The sequence below is a fragment of the Rhineura floridana genome, chromosome 4, assembly GCF_030035675.1.
Source record: "Rhineura floridana isolate rRhiFlo1 chromosome 4, rRhiFlo1.hap2, whole genome shotgun sequence".
NCBI lineage: Eukaryota > Metazoa > Chordata > Lepidosauria > Squamata > Rhineuridae > Rhineura > Rhineura floridana.
The window spans coordinates 110,100,195-110,122,178 of NC_084483.1; the positions used below are offsets into that span (position 1 = coordinate 110,100,195).

The 21,984-nt window shown below is 42.0% G+C and overlaps 1 protein-coding gene across 4 annotated transcripts in view; it reads left to right on the plus strand.

Moving 5' to 3' along the window:
• The window catches only part of ADGRG6 (adhesion G protein-coupled receptor G6), a 196,042-nt gene that overhangs the window by 54,104 nt on the left and 119,954 nt on the right, over nt 1-21,984 (plus strand). For all 4 annotated transcript variants that reach the window (XM_061624020.1, XM_061624017.1, XM_061624019.1 and 1 more), the window contains exon 4: nt 8,597-8,938. In XM_061624020.1, coding sequence (XP_061480004.1) covers nt 8,597-8,938 — 342 coding nt within the window. The remainder of the gene's footprint in view (nt 1-8,596; nt 8,939-21,984) is intronic.

Here is a 21,984-nt window from a genome sequence, read left to right on the forward strand (position 1 = left end):
AATGCTTCCAGTCTGCAGGCCATTGTTTAGTTTTCCATATTTCTTGACAGATTTTTGTCAAAATTTGGACAGATTCAGTCTCAGTAGCTTGTAGCAACTCTATTGGTATGTCATCTATGCCTGGTGATTTCTTCCAAGTATTTTAAGAGCAGCTTTCACTTCACATTCTAAAATTTCTGGTTCTTCATCATACGGTTCCTCCATGAATGAGTCTGTCATCCTGGCATCTCTTTTATAGAGTTCTTCAGTGTATTGCTTTCATCTTCCTTTTATTTCATCTTGTTCAGTCAGTGTGGTCCCCTGTTGATTATTCAACATCCCTACTCCTGGTTTAAATTTCCCTTTCATTTCTCTAATCTGTGCAGCATTAGCTTTATTAGCAAAAGAGGTTCCAAATTTAACTAACTGCCAAAATTTCACTCTATCTTTTATCTCCACTCCCTCTAGCCTTAAGTCACGCCTTTACAGCCCTACGTTTTTTCTTGCTGCCTAATGCAGCCAGAGAAGGTTGGCTTTCTGATTCCCCTAAAGTTCAAAGGCTGTGCATCTGTGGCTCTTCCGAGCCAGAAGATCTCCCCCATATATTATTCTTTTGTCCAATATATAATAATCCCCGTATTAGATTTCTCAGGAACGGGCTGTATTATGATTGGTCGACCTCTATGGAAGAAAAAATAAAAATTTTAATGTCCGATACTAATCCCGAGATTACGTATAATGTCTCGTTGTTTACTATAGCTGCCCGAAATTTAAGGGCTAATTTCAAAAGATCTTTATTACTTGCTTCTGATAACAATGGAGCAAATCTATAGTTATATTTTAATAATGTGCCCTTTTGTTTTGAGTCCTGCAGTAATTTTATCCCCACAGTTTTAATACATACTATCTTAATTTTGTAAGTTGGTTTGTACAGATTTTGTATTTATTTTGTGTCTTTGTCTCTTTTCTTGTCTAATGCTGTTGGCCTTTGGCCCTGGTAATAAACTAAATGCTAAAATTTCTCTAATCTTTTGGAATAGAGCTCTTGTTCTTCGCTTTTTGTTGTCCTCTTCTATTTCTATACAATAACTATTGTAACAGTTCCCTTTGTCTCTATGTACTAGTCGCTGTAGTGTTGCATTTAGGGTTCTGACCGTGTTTCTATCTCCTTTTGCTTTTGCTTTCCTTCTCTCTTTAACCATTTGAAGTGTTTCTTCAGTCATCCATTGAGGTCTTTCTCTCTTTTGAGCTAGAGGTATTGTCTTTTTACATTCTTCCCTGATAATGTCTCTGACTTCATTCCATAGTTCTTCTGGCTCTCTGTCAGCTAAGTTTAAAGCCTCAAATCTGTTCCTTATTTGATCTTTATATTCTTTGGGATGTTATTTAAATTATATTTTGGCATTATGATTGCTTTGTTGTTCTTTAGCTTTACTCTGATTTTCGATACTACCAGTTCATGATCTGTACCACAGTCTGCTCCTGGTCTTTTTTTCACAGAAAGTATGGACCTTCTCCATCTTCTGCTTCCATTTCTATAATCAATTTGATTCCTATATTAACCATTTGGTGATGTCCACATGTACAGTCATCTTTTTGGTTGCTCAAAAAGTGTGTTTGCTAGAAAATTATTGGCTTCACAGAATTCAATAAGTCTTTCTGCTGCTTCATTTTTGTCTCCTAAGCCCCATTTCCCCACAATTCCTAGTTCTTCTCTGTTCCCTACTTTTGCATTCCAGTCCCCCATGATTATCATCACATCTTGTTTTGGTGTGTGATCAATTTCTTATTTATTTATTTTTATTTTTATTATACTTGTATACCACCCCATAGCCGAAGCTCTCTGGGCTGTTTGCAGTAACTAAAAACATTAAAACAAATACAATTTAAAACAGATCTTATAAAAACAATTTAAAAGACAATTAAAAAATTTAAACAGTATAAAACACATGCTAAAATGCCTGGGAGAAGAGGCCAGGGAGAAGCATACTGATGGCAACGCACTCCAAAGCTCCGGATGACCGCACCCAACGGTTTCATGTAGATGTTGAACAGCATGGGGGACAGAACTGACCCCTGCGGAACCCCATACTGGAGAGTCCAGGGTGCCGAGCAATGTTCCCCAAGCACCACCTTCTGGAGGCGACCTGCCAAGTAGGAGCGGAACCACTGCAATGCAGTACCTCCCACTCCCAACTCAGCCAGTTTACCCAGAAGGATGCCATGGTCGATGGTATCGAAAGCTGAGAGATCAAGGAGAATCAGCAGTCACACTCCCCCTGTCTCTCTCCCGACAAAGGTCATCATACAGGGCGACCAAGGCTGTTTCTGTGCCAAAACCAGGCCTGAAACCCGACTGAAATGGATCCAGATAATCAGTCTCATCCAAGAGTGTCTGGAGCTGGCCCGCAACCACTCATTCAAGGACCTTTCCCAGGAATGGAACATTTGCTACCGGCCTATAGTTATTAAGATTTTCTGGGTCCAGGGAGGGTCTCTTCAGGAGTGGTCTCACTACTGCCTCTTTCAGGCAGCCAGGGACCAGCCCCTCTTGCAGAGAGGCATTAATCACCTCCCTGGCCCAGCCAGCTGTTCCATCCCTGCTAGCTTTTATTAGCCAAGAAGGGCAAGGATCCAGCACAGAAGTGGTTGCATGAACCTGTCCAAGCACCTTGTCAACGTCCTCAAGCTGCACCAAGTGAAACTCATCCAAGAAATCGGGACAAGGCTGTGCTCTGGATACCTTGCTTGATTCATCTGCTATAACACTGGAGTCTAAGTCCTGGCGGATGCTAAAGATTTTATCCTGGAAGTGCCTAGGAAATTCATTACAGCGGGCCTCAGATGGTTCTACCTTGTCCCTGGGGCCAGAGTGTAATAGCCCCCGGACATTTCTGAAGAGCTCCACTGGGCGCAAAGTGATGATTCGATAGTGGCAGCAAAGTATTGTTTTTTTGCTGCCCTTACTGCCCCTAAATACAGCTTACCATAGGCACTTACCAGTGTATAATTGCATCCACTAGGAGTTCGTCTCCATCTGCATTCAAGCCATTTCCGATGTTATTTCATCACTCTCAGCTCTGGCGTATACCATGGAGCCGTACGAGCGCTACACAGGAGCAATCATGTCAACCGTCCAGGTCATTTCTGTATTCCACAGTTCAACCAGGGTTTCGACAGGAGTCAGCCCTATCAGCCGGAAAACTCCCCAGAGCCCTTTAGAAACCATCCAGATCCATTAGTCTCTGGGGGCAGACCAACTTAATAGGTCTCCCATCCTTGCAGAGGGGAAAAGCTGCTGCAAGTCTAAACTTCAGCAAGCAGTAATCTGTCCATGACAGAGGGACTGATGTAAGGCCCTCCACATTCAGATCACCAACTCCATGTCCAGTTGCAAAAACCAGATCTAGAGTATGCCCTGCTACATGTGTTGGGCCAATGGTGTATTGGGACAGTCCCATGGTTGTCATGGAAACCATGAAATCCTGAGCTGCCCGGATAAGGTGGCCTCGGCATGAATGTTGACATCCCCCAGAACCAACAGTCTGGGGGATCTCAACAGTACACCCGAGACCACCTCCGTCAGCTCAGCTAGGGAGTCTGTTGGGCAGCGGGGTGGCCGGTACACCAACAGAATCCCCAGTCTGTCCCGTTGACCCAACATAAGGTGCAAACACTCCAGACCAGTAGTCACATGGACAGGGTGCTTGCAGAGAGAGATGGAGCTCTTATAGACCTTACTGTACTACTGCGTAAAATCTCTCCAATTCTTCTTCTTCTGTGTTTGCCGTTGGAGTATAAACTTGGATTATGGTTATGTTAATAGGTTTCCCGTTTAATCTCATTGATATAACTCGCTCAGACCTTGCGTTGTAGCTCCTAATTGCTTTTGCTACATCACTTCTCACTATTAAAGGAACCCTTTTTCTTCTTGATTTCTCATTTCCTGCATAAAATACTTTGTAGTTGCCTGATTGAAAATGTCCCATTCCTGTTCATTTTAATTCACTCACACCAAGTATTGTAATGTTGATGCGTTCCATTTCTTGCTTGACTATTTCTAACTTTCCCTGGTTCATGCTTCTCACATTCTGAGTTCCTATTGTGTGCGTCATATAACTCTGGACTCTCCTTTCGCATCTGTGCGCATCGGCCTCCGGGCTTCATTTCAGCTTTGACCCAGCTGCATCATTAGTCACTCGTACTTGTCCATTGTTCTTCTCCAGTAGCTCAGTGAGTGCCTTCTGACCTGGGGGTCTCATCTTCTAGCACTCTCGTGTTGTATTTTTGATATTCTGTTCATAGGGTTTTCGTGGTAAGAGATACTCAGAGGTGGTTTACCATGCCTTCCTCTGAGTTTGGGTGCATCTTAGTCTGGTGTCTCAGCTTTGACCATTCCGCCTTGGGTGCCACTGCTAGGAGTTTAGCCTCTTGGTCTAGACTCCTGACGGCATTGCTCTCTGCTTCTTCAACACTCTCAAACCCCCTCACCACATTAAGGTGTGCGTCCTAAAGTGGGTGTGAATAAAGGCCGGCACACAAATAATAGTTTATTTACAAGCAAGGCAAAGGAGACAACAAGCAGCCTTGCCTGAAGAGCACAAAGGAGGGGGAAGATCAATGCTGACCTCTGTTGCTCTTCCGGGTTAGAAACAGAATTGAAAAGGATCCAAACTCCTACCTGCTTTCCTCTCAGTGATTATTTGTTTTTAGAAATACGATGTCTGAATCAGTAGAAAATATAAAAGAAAAATACTGATTTGTTTTCAGGTTTTGAAATGCTATGTAAAGACTTTTTGATGAATTATGCAACTCCTTCAATTGTGTAAGAGTAGACTGAAATCCTATGTAAATCACAATAGGGTTACAGTAACAAAAATGGCACAAGAACAGAAGAAGGGGGAAAGTAGTGCGGGAAGAAAAGGAGTCAAGAAAGACAAAGGGCAATTGAACTCCTATCAGTCATATCATTAGTTTTCACTGTAATTTAACTTTTGCTACCATTTCAACTTTTAATATATATTTTTATAACATACTTATGGAATAATATCCAACTAAGTAATATTTAGAGTTGATATTTAAGTTCATTGATTTCAGTGGGTCTATTCTGATTATAACTAAAATTGGACATCACCCAGGGCATATATTCTTTACAAATAACTTGCTTTTAAGGTAAGATATTTGGGCATATTTAAGGAAGAAGTAAATTGCATGTTTGGCATCCATAGTTGGCATTTAGCTTGTTTTCCAGGAAAAAAATGTATGTTTTCCTGCTGCAGGTAACATGAGTTTTCTGCTATATGGATCACAGAACCAGAACTTAATTTGAAAAATAAGATGTGCTAGTGCTCCAATGTGCCTGGAAGCTATATCCTCTGACCCAGAAATTATATTCTTAGTCTTGCATGTCTATAGAACATTCAGACCTACAAAATGAAGTGAAAAGTGCAGTTTACATATTTCCAGTGGCTCCTCTTTAATATCCCTTCATCTATTCTTGGGATGGGCAATTGCAAACAGATTCCAGTGCTGACTGGTGATATCTGTTTTGAATTAAACTTGGCAAGAAATCCATATATAGGACAAAATGGTATTACTGGATTTGTATCTAAGTTACCTTGAAAATGGTTGTAAGTAACTCTAAAAACAAAGGCATCTCAAATTGCTCCGACTGAAAACTAAGTCTTTCTATATGTCACATATATCTATTTTGAAAGCCATGTCTTCTACTGAACAGCCTTAAAATATGGCTTTGCACATTTACAGTGTCTCATGTTCTGGTCTGCTAAGTACAACTTCTTTCCAGTATTACTGGGGGGAAATTTGTTGATTTTAAATAGAAGTAGAGCTGTCACTTTTTTGCCTCAAGTTATTCCCATGTAAATTTTCCTCTGTTTTAAATATTCACTTCTCACTTCCAAGTCTTTAAAAACAACATGGTATTGGGACAATTAAGCTCTGTGTTTTTTTTTTGCTGAAAATTGAGCTTGGAGATTTTTGCTGAGAATTCTTTAACACTGTAATTCTGTTTCTTCTCCCTAATAATGACTGCACTGCTAACAATAGTAGATTAGTGCTACACAAATCATATATAAGAATTCATTGTGCTATCTATGGTGATACTTAAGCATAAAAGGGCATAGCTATTAAACTCTCTGGTGGTCTTTCGATTGATTCATTCACTGTTATGTGCACCAACCAGTTCAACCATAGGACGAATTCTCTCCAAGACACAAAGTATCAGCAAATGAAGACATAAAGCAAGTTGATAGGACTGGTGATATAATACTCTCTTTGTTTCCTGGCATCAGTGGCCAAAAACCAATTGTTGAATAATTTGTCTGAGCACAATCTGGCCTTTCATTGAATTATAAAACATATCAGTAGGTTTGTGCACTTTTTCTAGTCTAGGATATGAAGGCTTTACATGATTCCTGGTTATGGGAGTATTACTATGTGGATAAAGTGAAGGGAAACAACTAAAAATGCTACCAAACATTTAAGGGTAAGGTTTAAAAGCTTGGGCTTTAACGAGCTCCATCTAGTTGGTGCTCATGTGCAAGCGGAAGGTCTTTTAATTCAGCAGGAGACATCTGCTAACTGAAGAGAAGGGAGAAAATTTTTACCAGTGTCCCCTGCCCTCTGTGCTATGGATTGTGGGTGTGTGGGTGAAACTGGCAAAAATGGCTTCCCTTCCTCCTGTGTTACTGGGTGCCTCTGCTAGAATAACAGTGCTGGTAGGATCAGCTGGATTTTGTTCAAGATAAATAAATAGAAAAGGGGCAGTCTTTGGAGTATAAACAGTACAGAAAGGTAGAAAATTATTTATTGAGACCATTCATGGCTTCAGTGGAATGTTGTTTTGAATCTGCACTTTGCATTTATGTATCAGTATGTTTATGGGAAAATGCACGTTTAATGGCATGGAATGATTTCATTCTTCTGTTGCCATTATATTACTTAAGCGTGCCACAATTAAACTGAAGGTTACTCACAGTCAGTGGTACCAACCCCCCTCCCCATGGACCACTTGAACATTGCTAAGGGTTTTGGTGGACCACTTAATGATTTTTTGTCTGTTGTAGCAATTATAAGCCACTGTGCTAGATGCTGCATGATTTTTACTTGTATTTTACAGACACATTGCAGACCACCTGAATGAAGCTGGTCCACAGACCACAATTTGGGGAAAAATATGTAGAATTTGGGGAGGGGGGGAGGGAGAAGAGAAACTCTATATGCCTTAATAATATAGCACTATATTTAAGTGTTAAGTGGAATCTCCATATTGATTCTGCTTCCAACTATTTGCAGAAAAGCAGTGACTCTAGGATGCACACCTTAATGTGGTGAGGGGGTTTGAGAGTGTTGGAGAAGCTAAGAGCAATGCCATCAGGAGTCCAGACCAAGAGGCTAGACTCCTAGCAGGGGCACCCAAGGCTGAATGGTCAAAGCTGAGACACCAGACTAAGATGCATCCAAACTCAGAGGAAGGCAATGGTAAACAACCTCTGAATATATCTTACCACGAAAACCCTATGAACAGAATATCCAAAATGCAACACGAGATAGTGCTGGAAGATGAGACTCCCAGGTCAGAAAGCACTCACTGAGCTACTGGGGAAGAACAATGGACAAGTTGTCTTACTTTGGAGACATAATGAGAAGACATGATTCACTAGAAAAGATGATCATGCTGGGAAAAACAGAAGGGAGCAGAAAAAGAGGAAGTCCAAACAAGTGATGGATTGATTCCGTAAAAGAAGCCACAGACCTGAACGTACAAGATCTGAACAGAGTGGTTCATGACAGATGCTATTGGAGGTTGCTGATTCATAGGGTCGCCATAAGTCGTTATTGTCTTGAAGGTACATAACACCACCAACAAGATATCATTCAAAGTTCTGCCCCAAAGCAAACTTAATTCACATTCAGTTTACCTGGCAATTATGGGAACTATTTTCATGTGTCGTTCAAAGATTTTTGAACTAGTTTTTTGAACTTTGTTAAACCAATCAGTTTATTCCAAGAACTGGATTGTTGTGATGTTATATGGGGGCTATTATCTGCATTTTTAATTTCTGTTGGTTTTACTACTGCCAAAATTCTGAAATATTAAATTAGTTTTATTTTAACATGATGATCTACTTTTTTGGTTCATTGGGACTTTGAAGCGGCTTTTGAAATAGAAAAGCAGGGTATAAGAAAAAAATAGATAACAGATTATAAAAATAGAAATAAAGCAATATTTTTACTTGTTCTAACCACCATGCCTATTCTGAAAATGCATTGAAGGACAATAAGTGAAACTTTACCTAAAATTATTTAAATCAGATTTTTTTACTGGTGATTCAAATCACTTTAATTTAAACTTATCTACTCTGGTTTGTGCTGTTCACATGCTAATTGTGTGTGGAATTACATACATCCAAGAAGCAGCTCTCATGTATGAAGCTGTTCATGTCTTAAGGGAACCAAATTATCTTAGTAAAATGTAGTGAAAAATGCTACCTAGTAGTAATTCTGCATGGTACATCATAATGTGTATGCACCCTAAATTCTCCTGTTTTGAAATGTATCTTATGCCTTAAATCTTTCTCTTTTGTTTGTTCCATAGCTCTTGGATGCTCTGAGTGTCGTATGGTGCTTTCCAGCCCCACAGGAATTTTCACTTCTCCCTGCTTCCCTAGTGTTTATCCTAACAGTCAAGCATGCAAGTGGACCATCAGGGCTCCTTCTGGATTCATAATTCAGATAACATTTGTTGATTTTGAGATCGAAGAAGCACCCAACTGCATTTATGATTTTCTAACCTTGGACACTGGAGAGAAAAAAGTTCCTCTTTGTGGTGTCACTGCCAAAGGCTTATCATTTAACTCAACTGGAAATGAAATGATTGTATCTTTTACAAGTGATTTTAGCATCCAAAAGAGAGGATTCAATGCCAGCTATACCAGAGGTAGGTGTACGTAAGACATCTTTAATTTGTTTCTTGACTCTTCCTGTAAGCTTTCAGAATTTATGTTAAAAAGCACATCTGTGCTGAAACATAGAAGTATAATTTTGACACATCTCATTCATTGCATGAGCTAAAGTATTCGTAACCCATTATATAGGAGTTGCTTTACTTATTTTAATAGAGATACTCTGCAGTAAGTAAGACGAGGAGCTGGTGTTACACAGCAGGTAAGAGACTGGTTCCTGGTTCAAATCTCTTGTCATGAACTCAGCCCCTTAATCTAAAATAACAGGATAATAATACTGACCTACCTTTATATGGTTCTAAGGATTACAGATAGGGAAAGGCAAACAGAACCCTGCCTACCCTAGTGAAGAACAGATGCCTTCCAGTATTTAAGTTGAACATTAAAGCCCCTAAAGAGTTGGGTAGGTGTGATGTTCAAAAGAATGCTAGAAGATGCCCACTGGACTCTTCTGTCTTTGAAGAAACTACCACTTGCTATCCTGTCCTATCCTTGAAAATCAGGATAGGGTTTTGTGTGTGTGCAAGCACAATCAAGTGGGCAGTCCGCTTGGGGTTGGTTGTGCTGCCTGCTTGGATTCTGCATGGAGAATTTCATCAGGGAGTTTTAACTATGTAAGCACCCTATTTAATTTCTTGTGACACCACTAATGTGAAACACTCTGAACAGTCTATAGTATGATATAAATGCAAGATATGCAAAAGTTGTATGACATACCTTCTACCAAACAGAAACATGGTATGGTTAATCTGTGACACTAACTAGCCAAAATATCAGTGTCTCCTGTATGTATATTCAGTGTAACATGAAAACTGTACATGACATGAATATATATGTGGTCATTTTTCCATAAATGGAGAAAACAAATGCGTGGAGTAAGTTTCCCATTTCATGTATGCAAGATTCAAAAGACATAACAAAATGGTTATTTAAACGTGCATTTTTTGTCTTCACATCAGATTAATGTATTAAATTCTAAGTATTTGGCCACTAACTACTTAATTTCATGCAAAAAGATTTTCGTGGTGATTACTCAACAACTTATTACATTACATTGATCTTTAAAATATGTATTTTTCATAACAGGAGACATTTTGCTCTAATAAAAAAGTGACAATTATTAGGAAAAACACTTGCAACCTTATTCCAAAGATGGTAGGCAAGTTGGGAAAGCAAGACTAGCAGAACAATCCTTTTTTAAAAAAATGCTTTTTATTGAAGGATTTTGTATATAATTTGCAGTTGATACAACATAGAGGTATTATAGCAAACAAAACACAATACATCTCTGTTTTAAGAGCATGGATAACAGAGCAATCCTAAACCTGGCTGGGGAGCAACATAGCATGGAGGTGGATAAGCCATCGCATTCCAAGTCTGCTGCTTTCACTGGCCAGATTGGAAAGTGGGGGTGGTATTTTTGCTTTTCTTTTTTTTTTTGCTGCCTAAAGATTGGGCCCCTTAGGGATCCAAGATCTTTTGGATCTAAAGCTGTCTGACATACCCAGTGTGGGGTGTTTCCACAGTCTACCACTGGCAGAAGAGCCAGCAGCAGTAGTTTCCCATCCTACTGGGCGTGGTGGAGCCCTCAGTAGAAGCCAGCAAAAGGTCACCTACACCTTATCTTAACTCTTTCCTCCAGCACAGATCAGTGCAATCTACATGTGTACTCAGATGCAAATCCTATATGAGATGCAAGTCTCCTCTAGGGATGGGAAGATCTATCAGTTTCAAATCTCTCAGTTTCTCATTTTTCCATCCTTAAATTCAGTTCTCCACATTATTGCAGAAATTTGCAAATTTTTAAATAAAAAATCTTCATGAAAGTTCTTCACCATTTTAATGTGAATTTCTCCTAATTAACACATTTTTGTATACAGTTTTGACTAATGTACACATTTTTGCAAGCAATTTCATATGAAATTTTGTATGTTTTCACAAATATATTCATTTTTATGCACACCTTCCCCTGATATATGCATTTTTGTAAACATTTTGGTTGGAGAGCTGCATTGCAACATTGAGAGAAGTGCGAGTTTCGAAAGATGGCCATGTTCTCATATTGTTTTGGAAAGTGTGAATCTGATTTGGCTTTAGATTCAAACTGAATTGAGTTTCTTCCCCATCTTTAGTCTCCTCAGATGCAAATGGGATTTACTGCCAAGTTAGTGTGTATAGGATTGCAACCTAATTTACCTTGCTCCATAACTGTATTCTGCATTTTCATGTTAAAAACAGTTGTGGAAAGCTAACATAACATTTAGATAGGATCCCCCCCATCTTTTCATTTCTGCAAAACAGTAAGAAATGAAATACTGTTCTCATATCCCTCATATCTAGTCATATCCATTTGTTGTTGTAATGTGCCTTCAACTCAATTACGACTTATGGCAACCCTATGAATCAGTGACCTCCAATAGCTTCTATCATGAACCACCCTGTTCAGATCTTGTAAGTTCAGGTCCGTGGCTTCCTTTATGGAATCAATCCATCTCTTGTTTGGCCTTCCTCTTTTTCTACCCCCTTCTGTTTTTCCCAGCATTATTATCTTTTCTAATGAATCATGTCTTATTATGTGTCCAAAGTCCAGAAGATGGCATAACCTTTTTCTTCCTTCAGTTGTCCTTCTCCTGCTCTTTAAGTTGCTTGGAGTGCTTCTATGTCAATATTAAAATGTCTCAACTCCCTTGCGATGATGGCAGTCCTGAGTTCAGGATGTTCACTATTTGTATTGTCCAGCAATGTCCATATATTCCATGTTCCAAAGTTCAATTGTCTTTTGCGACTGCTAAGTGGTGACCCCACTGGATGCGGTAATCCAGTGAAGGAGAGAGATGAGGCAGACTATGTTTAGGGCACCTTTTCTAGCCCCCTCCCCATACGGGGTGAGCAGAGTGGATCCTGAATAGGACTGCTCAGTCATGGATATAGCTGCCGAACTACTCAACTGCCTTGGTCCTTGAGCCAGGACGACTGAGACTGTATCCACCGCCCATGTGCCAGTCCATGACTAGGGGCTTCCAGATTTCACAGTCCTGCCCCCGTCATCATTCGCCAATCGCCATGGGACTTTTGGTGTGGTTTGGTTGGAAGACACCTCTGCGTGAATTGGTTTTATATGGGGAGATCAGTGCACGACGATCAACACAGTTTGTTCTAACACCCAGTTATTTGTCTTTTTCGCAGTTCATGGTATGCTCAAAGCTCTCCTCCAATCCATCTCTTGAATTCCATGATCTGAATGATCCTGACTTTAGTGTTCAGTGATACATCTTCGCATTTGAGGACCTTTTCCTGTTCTCTCATAGCTGCCCTCCCCAGTCCTAGCCTTCTTCTGATTTCTTGACTATTGTCTCCATTTTGGTTAATGACTGTGCCGAGGTATTGATAATCCTTGACAAGTTCAGTGTCCTCATTGTCAACTTTAAAGCTACATAAATCTTCTGTTGTCATTACTTTAGTCTTCTTGACGTTCAGCTGTAGTCCTGCTTTTGTGCTTTCCTCTTTAACTTTCATCAGCATTCGTTTCAAATCATTACTGGTTTCTGCTAGTAGTATGGTATCATCTGCATATCTTAAATTATTGATATTTCTTCCTCCAATTTTCACACCTCCTTTTTCTTGGTCCAATCCTGCTTTCCGTATGATATGTTCTGCACGTAGATTAAACAAATAGAGTGATAAAATACACCCCTGTCTCACACCCTTTCTGATGGGGAACCAATCGTTTTCTCCATATTCTGTCCTTACAGTAGCCTCTTGTCCAGAGTATAGGTTGCGCATCAGGACAATCAGATGCTGTGGCACCCCATTTCTTTTAAAGCATTCCATAGTTTTTCATGATCTACACAATCAAAGCTTTGCTGTAATCTATAAAGCACAGGGTGATTTCCTTCTGAAATTCCTTGCAATCCAATCTCTGGTACCTCTTCCCTTTCTAAATCCAGCTTGGACGTCTGGCATTTCTCACTCCATAGATGGTTAAGAGCCTTTGTTGTAGAAGCTTGAGCGTTACTTTACTAGCATGGGATATTAAGGGAATAGTTCAGTAATTACTGCATTCCCTGGGATCCCCTTTCTATACAGCTCCGCTTACCTGGGCGAGCAGGGCTCAATTGCGGCCGAGAGCGAAGCTGCAGAAGCCATGTTGGGGAAGGGCAGGGTCGCGCGTCACGCTAAACTGACGTGTGACGTCCTGCATGGAGGGGGCGGAGCGTCAAGGGCGTATTTAAGCCAGTGCTGCCCCCTCCTCCTTCCTCTTGGCTCGCGACGCCCACCCCGCCCTCCCTCTTTTATGGTGTGCCTACGGGGTCGCTTCGGGGCCGAGTAGGAATTTTTATCCTGCCCACCCTTGTTGACGGGCAGGTTTTTTGCCTGCTCCACACTCTGGAAGACGGAGGGAATTGGGTTAGGGGGTGTCGTGATTAATAGGTTAATTTGGCTAATTTGGTTTTAAATCGATGCCTACTGGGCAAGTTGGGGACCAGATTCGGTAAAGTGTGGGAAGGGGAATAGGTAAAGACAGCTAGGTGGCCCTCTTAGGCACCTTTGGAGGTGATTGGTGGTTTCGGAGGCCTGTCCTCAGGGTTTTACGGCCCGAGGGCAGGATATGGGCTGCTTTTGGGGCCATTCTTACCTCATCCACCCGAGGGTTCTACGGCCTCGGGGTTGGTGATGTGGGAAGGTGTGGCCGGGGCAAGGGGTAAGCAAAAGGGGCTTGCCCTTTGACCCAGCAGGGGCTGGTCGCCCTAAAGCTGTAGGGCAAGCTGCTTGCCTATAGTTAGTTCCCGCACTTAGTTTTCACCTCTGCAGGTCGCTTTAAAGTTTGGTTGTAGTTTAATAAAGTGGCCCTTTGTTCAACCATAGCTGCTGTTGTCTGCGTATTATTTTGCCCATCGACCGCAATTGGAATTGAGATGTATATTGAATACTTCCAGTCTGTAGGTCATTGTTTATTTTTCCATATTTCTTGGCAAATGTTTATCAAAACTTATCAAAATTTATCAAAATGTTTATCAAAATCTCAGTAGCTTGTAGCAACACTATGCCACATGTCATCTATGCCCAGTGATTTGTTTCTTCCAAGTATTTTAAGAGCAGCTTTAACCTCACATTCTAAAATGTCTGGTTCTTCATCATACGGTTCCTCCATGAATGAATCTGTCATCCTTGCATCTCTTTTATAGAGTTCTTCATTGTATTGCTTCCATCTTCCTTTTATTTTATCTCGGCCAGGCAGTGTGTTTCCTTCCCTACTGTTTGTTTAAATTTCCCTTTCATTTCTCTAATCTTTTGGACTAGAGCTCTTGTTCTACCCTTTTTGTTGTCCTATTTCTATACAATAACTATTGTAATAGTTCTCTTTGTCCCTACGTACTAGTCGCTGTATTATTGCATTTAAGGTTCTAACTGTTTCTATCTCCTTTTGCTTTCCTTCTCTCTTTAACCGTTTTAAGAGTTTCTTCAGTCATCCGTTGAGGTCTTTTTCTCTTTTTAACTAGAGGTATTGTCTGTTTGCATTCTTTCTGATAATGTCCCTGACTTCACTCCATTGGTCTTCTGGTTCTCTGTCAGCTAAGTTTAAAGCCTCAAATCTGTTTCTTATTTGATCTTTATATTCTTCTGGGATGTTATTTAAATTGTATTTTGGCATTATGATTGCTTTGTTGTTCTTCTTTAGCTTTACTCTGATTTTCAATACAAGCAGTTCATAATCTGTAGCGCAGTCTGCTCCTGGTCTTGTTTTCACAGAAAGTATGGACCTTCTTCATCTTCTGCTTCCATTTCTATAATCAATTTGATTCCTATATTGACCATTTGGTGATGTCCACATGTACAGTCGTCTTTTTGGTTGCTCAAAAAGTGTGTTTGCAAGAAAATTACTGGCTTCACAGAATTCAATAAGTCTCTCTCCTACTTCATTTCTATCTCCTAAGCCCCATTTCCCCACAATTCCTAGTTCTCCTCTGTTCCCTACTTTTGCATTTCAGTTCCCCATGATTATCAGCTCATCTTGTTTTGGTGTGTGATCAGTTTCTTCCTATGCTTCTGCGTAAAATCTCTCCAATTCCTCCTCTTCTGCGTTTGCCATTGGAGCGTAGACTTGGATGATGGTTATGTTAATCGGTATCTCGTTAAATCTCATTGATATCACTCACTCAGACTTTGCCTTATAGTTCCTAATTGCTTTTGCTACATCACTTCTCACTATTAAAGCAACGTCTTAATTTCTCATTTCCTGCATAAAATATTTTGTAGTTGCCTGATTGAAAATGTCCCATTCCCATCTGTTTAATTCACTCACGCAAAGTATTATAATGTTGATATGTTCAATTTCTTGCTTGACAATTCCTAACTTTCCCTGGTTCATACTTCTCAAATTCCATGTTCCTATTGTGTGCATTGTACGACTCCGGACTCTCCTTTCACATCTATGCGCATCAGTCTCGGGGCTTCCTTTCAGCTTTGACCCAGCTGCATCATTAGTCACAGTGCTACTTGTATGAACAGTTGTTCTTCCCCAGTAGCTCATTGAGTGCCTTCTGACCCAGGAGTCTCATCTTCCAGTACTGTCTTGTGTTGCATTTTGGATGCTCTGTTCATAGGGTTTTCGTGGTAAGACGTATTCAGAGGTGGTTTACCATTGTCTTCCTCTGAGTTTGGATGCATCTTAGTGTGGTCTCTCAGCTTTGACCATTCTGCCTTGGGTGCCCCTGCTAGGAGTCTAGCCTCTTGGTCTGGACTCCTGACGGCATTGCTCTTAGCTTCTTTGACACTCTCAAACCCCTTCACCATGTTAAAGTGTGCATCCTAGAGGGGGTTAATAATAATAATAATAATAATAATAATAATAATAATAATAATAATAATAATAATACTTAAGGAAAAGAAAAAGGTTGTTCTTGTGTTGCTTGTGAAACTCATCAGCTTGGGTTATGGCTCCACCTTCTGGTCCCAGGCAGGAAAGGCAAGTTGAGGAAAGTGGGTCACTCCCAGCATTCCTCAATTTGCTTTCCTGCCTCCATTGGACTGGTCACATTCTGACTTTGCTCCCATTTTCCCTCAGGTTCTTTCTTATTAACTATCATTGCCTCTTTCTAAAGCCTTTTCTTCCTTCCTTTCCTCCTGCTACACTGTTCTAGTGACTGTTTTTTCCTAAAAAAAAACCCTAAAAAAGTTATCTGTCTTTCCTGCCCTTTTCCTTTTTTTTGCTTTCTGCTCCTATCTCAGCCCTGTTTGGTGTGTGTGTGTGGGGGGGAGAACGAAACGGTCGTATCTCCCCTTCACAAACAACCAATTCTTTGTGCCTGAATCCACTGCGCCTTCGTGTCAGGCAAGTGTGTTGTACACCGCTTGTCTCCTTTGCCTCAGCCAGGACCATGGGAATGGCACCCATCGGTCAGTTACCAGCTACCACGCTCCCTGCAGCCCACAAGGCCAAGCAGAAGTGCAGACATTTGAAGACTCCTCATGGCCAAAACAAACCCTGGGGGCAAAGACACTGCACACCATGGAGCCATCTGTCTTGTGCCATAAACAGCAATTTCCCCATGCCTTGTGACCCCAAAGCAAAGAAAGGGAGTGGTGCCTTTCCCACCGCCATGGTGATATGGGGGCTCAAGTTCAATAACAGTGGTTTCCATCTCATACCTTCGGATAGGAAGATTTTCTGGGCTTTCCGGAATCTTCTCCACTAGCCCAGCAGACTCCCCCAGCCTTATCTGGAGTCAGACAGCCTCCATTCTATACACAGGGATCTGATGACGCTGTCCAAGAGTGCCAACATACTGAGACAAATTAAAGCAGCCTTAATGGGGGAATTATCAGCAAAGTTAAGGGCTGCTCCTCCACTTCTCCCGCTTGTGAACAACAGCACAATGTGCCTCATGCTTCCACAGATGCTGGTGCGCCTTACTCATTGCATGCTGGGCCTCCTAGACATTTGCTTGTGCACACTAATTGCTCTAACCATAGGCAAGCACATACTTCCACGGAAGATACCTCTAGCTCTCACAACCCCTTTGCTTCAGATCGGGGTACAACCAGGGTCACCTCCCTCAGGGATTACTAGGTCACCTTTTCTATGAATGCAGATCCTCTTGGCCCTTTTGGAGATCCCTGGTTAGAGGGAGGGGAATGGAGTGAGGGCTTCATGGGGGAAGATCACACACACCATCACCTGTTCCATGACTCTTATTTTGCTCCACTGCTGCACAAAGTACTGACCGCTCTGTAACTTAATTTTCCTCCTACTGACCCTCCTCCAGCCCAGTCTAAAGTCATGGCGGTGCTACCTGAACCCAAAGTGTCAATCAAATGTATTCCAGTGCCTAACTCCTTTAAGGATATTACTAAAGCTGAATGGGATACCCCCCTTCAGTACAGAAAATCTGTTTCTTTAGCCAATAAACTTTATAATTTGGACTCTGAGTTTACAGACTTACTTAAAATTTCAGCCATTGACCACCCTGTTTCAGCTCTCATGGCCAAAAATGTCCTGCCAAAAGATGGGGATGCTCATCTCAAAGATCCTAATGAGAGGTGGTTGGATTATTCCATACACAGAGCGCATGAAGCCACAGCTTTGACCATGTGTGCATTCTGTGCTGCTTCTGCCTTCACTCGTGCATCCTTAGTTTGGCTTGATGATTTAATTGAAAATCTCAACCAGGATCCAGATCGTTTACACAAGATCCTGCTGAAAATTTCTAGGGTGGCTGCCTATTTGGCAGATGCAACTCTGGGTGCCACCCAATTTGCAGCACTGTCCTTTGTAGCAGATGTGGTGACCAGGAGGACCTTATGACTGAAGCACCGGGACACAGACACCATCTCCAGAGTCAACCTTTCCACAGCTCCTTATACAGGAGGAAAGCTCTTCGGTGAAGAGGCATTGAAAGATGTTCTGGTGGAATCGTGGGATAAGATAAAGGTTTTGGTCTCCTCGCATAGAGATGACAGGCATTTTCCTCAGAGGTACTCATCATACCAGTTGAGTAATTCCTTTTGTGGCTCCTGTGTACCATCACGATATAAGCATACCAGACCAAGCAGAGGCAACTGGAACAGATCCTGCTTTTCTCCACATTTTTGGCAAAATTCCAAGCCTTCTACCTCCTCTGAAGGTGGATGGAATCAGCAATCACAATGACGCCACAGTCCCAGAAGTCAGGGCAGACTACAGCATTTTTCCCCAGCATGGGAGTCTTCAACCACCAACAAATGTGTTCTAAACACCATCCTTCAGGGCTACATACTGGATCTCTGTGCCTGGCTGCTCTCCCAATTTGTTCCTCAGTGTCCAACTCTCCTGAGAAGAAGGACTGAAATGCCTGGAGGGCTGGCCTCGACCTCAGATTTCTTAACCAATGGGTTGTGTACAAGAAGCTCAGGATGGAAACATTGGCCTCCATCAGGGAGGCTCTACATCTGCAAGACTTTCTCACTTCAGTAAACCTGAGGGAGGCTTATCTTCATGTGCCCATTTATCCAGAGCATCAGAAATTTCTCTGGTTTTTGTACAATGGACAACACTTTCAGTTTTGGGTCCTTCCCTTTGGGTTGGCATTTACAAAGATCATGGTTGCCCTGGTAGCACATCTCCGCCTCCAGGGCATCCATATTTACCCCTACCTGGAGGATTTACTAATTTGCTCCCCATCCAGACAGAGGGCTCTTTGAGATCTACAAATTACACTGGATTACCTTCAAGACCATGATTTCCTAGTGAATTTTCAGAAAAGTCATTTGCATCCAACTCAAACTCTGACTCATCTGGGTGCCTATCTGGACACCACTGAGGGCACAATCTCGCTGTCACACAACAGAATTTAAGCATCAGGGAGGTGGCCCAACTCCTATCACACTCCAAACATGCAGACCTCATGTTTCTTGCAAGGGTGTTGGGCCTCCTGGTATCAGCCTCACAAGTGACGCCATGGGCCAAGCACCATTATCACAAGTTACAGTAGGCTCTCCTACCCTTTCAGGATGCCATTGCTGCCAAGCAAAATATCCAGATTCGTATTTCTCCAGGCCTCCAAAAAGCAATGGCAACTGAAGAATGGCTGTCCTTTCAGAGATCCAACGCGGGTTTCTCTCACCACAGGTGCCAGTCTCCTAGGGGGAGATGCCCACTGCCAAAGCCACATCATCCAAGATCACTGGTCTCTGGCCAAAAAAAGGAAGAGTATCAACTTGCTCAGGCTTAGGGTGGCATATATTTCCCTGCGGTTCTTCGTACCTCGACTCCACCTCTCCCATGTTAGTGGGCCTCTTTGCCTCTCTGGAGAATCAACAACTCAAAAGGTTCTTCTCAAAGTTTCACTCTCCCAAAGCGGAAGCAATGCAGGCTCTATCGCCTCCTTGGCCTCCAGGGCTGCTATATGCATTTCCTCCAATCCCAATTCTTTCTCGAGTGCTTCGAAAGATCAAGGAGGACAAGGCCAGGACACAGTGATTCTTGTGGCACCATTCTGGCCTTGGCATCCTTGGATTTCGGATATTGGATTTTCTGGACATGGTGGTGTTCCCTCTGTGGAGGCTACCACAACATTTGGATCTGATATCTACATCATCCAGATCCCAAATAGTTCCAGCTGACAGCCTGGTTCTTGAGCGGAGGCGTCTAACAAAACGTGGTCTCAAGGCAGACATGATCAACACCATCTTAGCATCCAGTTAACTTTCCACAGTCCTCATCTACTCATCTACATGGAAGACCTTCGTATCCTGGTGCTCTCTGTATGCAACCCCAAAATTTCTACTGTTCTAGCATTCCTCCAGGCTGGACTCTCAAAGGGTATCCAGCCCATATCCTGAAGAAGCAGGCTGCAGCTATATTCTTTCTAGCTCCCTTGCCCTCAGTATCTCCCATCTCCCAACACCCTCTAGTGAAGAGATTCCTTAGGGGGGCAACTCTTAAATGTGCTCCTGCAGTGCACAGGTACCCATACGCATAGCCATACATGTAACCTGGACTTCAAGAAAGCTGATTTTAATAAACTCAGGAAAATGGTAGTAAGGTAGTAAGGTAGGCAAGCGTCCCTAATGAGAAAAGGAGTCCAAGATGGGTGGGAGTTTCTAAAAGAGGAAATTCTAATGGCACAGTAGCAAACAATTCCATCAAGGAAAAAAGGGAAAAGATAGCAGAAGAAGTCAAAAAGGACACATATAGGAGGTGGAAGGAAGGCCAGAGTACAAAGGAAGAGTACAGACAGGTAGCATGGAATTGCAGGGATGGTGTGAGAAAGGCTAAAGCTAAGAATGAGCTGAGGTTAGTGAGAGATGCCAAAAGCAACAAAAAAGTCTTCTTCAGGTACATCCATAGTAAAAGACAGAAAAAATAAATGGTGGTACAGCTACTCAATGATAGCAGATGACAAAGAAAAGGCAGAAGTACTCAATTCCTACTGTGGCTCAGTCTTCTCCCAAAACAGGGTCCATGACCCTCCTGAGAAACGTGAAGTTAAAGCAGCAGGATTGCAGCTTGAGTTTGATAGACAAATGGTCAAGGAATACCTAATCACTTTGAATGAGTTCAAATCTCCAGGGCGCAATGAACTGCATCGTAGGATATTGAAGGAACTGGCTGAAGAACTCTCAGAACCACTGTATTATCTTTGTGAAATCGTGGAGGATGGATGAAGTGCTGGATGACTGGAAGAGGGCTAATGTTGTTCCTATCTTCAAAAAGGGCAAAAAGGAGGAACCTGGGAACTACAGACAAATCAGCCTGACATTGATCCTTGGGAAAATTCTGGAGCAGATTATAAAGTGGTCATTCTGTAAGCACCTTGAAACCAATGTAGTGATTACTAGAAGCCAACATGGGCAAATCCTGCCAGACTAATCTTATCTCAGTTTTTGATTGGGTAACCTCTCTGGTAGACTATGGGAATACTGTGAACATAATATATCTTGACTTCAACAAAGCTTTTGACAAAGTGCCCCATGATATTCTGATTAGCATGCTAGCTAAATGTGGGCTGAATGGAACAACTATCAGGTGGATCCACAGTTGGCTATAGAATCGTACTGGAGTGGTTATCAGTGGTTCCTTCTCAAACTGGGGGGAGGTAATGAGGGGTACCACAGGTCCTAGACCCAGTGCTCTTTAACATTTTTATTATTGACTTGGATGTGCAGGGATTGCTTGTTAAATTTGCAGATGATACAAAATTGGGAGGGATAGCTAATACCTTGGAAGACAGAAACCAAATTTGAAGGGATCTTTATAGGCTGGAGCACTGGGCTGAAAACAACAGAATTAAATTTATCAGGGAGAAGTGCCAAGTTCTACACCTAGGAAAAAGAAACCAAATGCACAGTTATAAGATGGGAGATACTTGGCTCAGCAATACTACATTTGAGAAGGATCTTGGGATTGCTGTTGATCACAAGTTGAGCATAAACCAAAAATGTGATGTGGCTGCAAAAAAGGCAAATGCTATTTTAGGCTGCATTAACAGAAGTACAGTTTCCAAATTGTGTGAAGTATTGGTTCCCCTCTATTTGGCACTGGTTAGGCCTTGAGTACTGCGTCCAGTTCTGGACACCACATTTTTAGAAAGATGCAGACAAACTGGAATGAGTTCAGAGGAGGGCAACAATCAGGGGACTTAAAACGAAGCCCTATGAGGAGAGACTGAAAGAACTGGGCACGTTTAGCCTTGAGAAGAGAAGACTGAGGGGACATATAATAGCACTCTTCAAGTACTTGAAAGGTTGTCACACAGAGGAGGGCCGGGATCTTTTCTCTATCGTCCCAGAGTGCAGGACATGGAATAATGGGCTCAAGTTACAGGAAGCTTGATTTCAACTGAACATCAGAAAAAACTTCCTAACTGCTAGAGCTGTATGGCAATAGAACCAATTACCTAGTGAGGCTCTCCAACACTGAAGGCATTCAAGAGGTGGCTGGACAGCCACCTGTTGGGTATGATTTAATTTGGATTCCTGCGTTGAGCACGGGGTTGGACTCGATGGCCTTATAGGCCCCTTCCAACTCTACTATTCTATG